The 832-nt window shown below is 44.0% G+C and overlaps 1 protein-coding gene across 1 annotated transcript in view; it reads left to right on the top strand.

Moving 5' to 3' along the window:
• The first annotated feature begins 691 nt into the window (after nucleotides 1–691).
• FAM135B (family with sequence similarity 135 member B) overlaps nucleotides 692–832 on the top strand; it is a 157,202-nt gene continuing 157,061 nt past the window's right edge. The window contains exon 1 of the mRNA XM_004373023.1: nucleotides 692–768. Coding sequence (XP_004373080.1) covers nucleotides 692–768 — 77 coding nt within the window. The remainder of the gene's footprint in view (nucleotides 769–832) is intronic.

The following is an 832-nucleotide window of genomic DNA, read 5'->3' as shown; positions in this document are numbered from 1 at the left end:
CTGCCTCGCCACAGCACCCACTCTGCTTCCCATGCTGGGTAGAAAACGTTTCTGCCCCTGCCTCTGCAGCCAGCTTAGCTCTTTGGAGACTTCGTACATAGTAAAATCATTCGTTATTTATATTAACCATTATTAATGGCATCTACTGTTTACTGAGTATTCACTGTGTCAAGTAATGTACAAAGTATTGTTTGTGGTCCGTCTCATTTTCTCTTACCATCATCTACCTGAGCTGTATGCTATGATTAGTCCTGATGTCACAGATAAGAAAACTGAGGGTAAAGGAAATTAAATGGTTTGCTGAAGGTCACACAGCTGGAAAGTGACAGAGCAGGGATTCTCACCCCTTTCGCCATGAAGCATGTGCTCTTAGCTGGGATGCTGACAGGTAGGGAAGGGCAGTAGACCAGCCTGGCTTCAGAGTCAGGATGTCTGGGTCTCAGTCCAGCTGTTCTAAATGTCCGCTGTGTGACATGAAGCAAGTCACTTAACCTCTCTGTGTTTGTTCCTATAAAAGGAACCCAGGAGTGGTGCTGTCCAGCAGACACATGGTGTTCCCGTTGGTCAGAAATGCGTGTCCATATAAAGACCATGTGGCTTCTGTGTAGAAGCCCGGGCTCTCTGTCTCTGGCTGATGAGAACCCCAACTATTAATGTCTCTCTGTTTTTCAGGTAATGACCCAAAAAGATCATGTCGGAAGTACAAGGAACAGTTGAGTTTTCTGTGGAGCTACATAAATTTTATAATGTGGATCTTTTTCAGAGAGGGTGAGTATGCCTTTATATATATGTATGTATATATATGTCTGTTGTTGTTGTTAGGTGCCATTGA

This window comes from Trichechus manatus, unplaced genomic scaffold (genome assembly GCF_000243295.1).
Source record: "Trichechus manatus latirostris isolate Lorelei unplaced genomic scaffold, TriManLat1.0 scaffold00022, whole genome shotgun sequence".
Taxonomy (NCBI): domain Eukaryota; kingdom Metazoa; phylum Chordata; class Mammalia; order Sirenia; family Trichechidae; genus Trichechus; species Trichechus manatus.
Note: the sequence above shows the minus strand (reverse complement) of the source record. Positions and strands in the feature narration are given on the sequence as shown.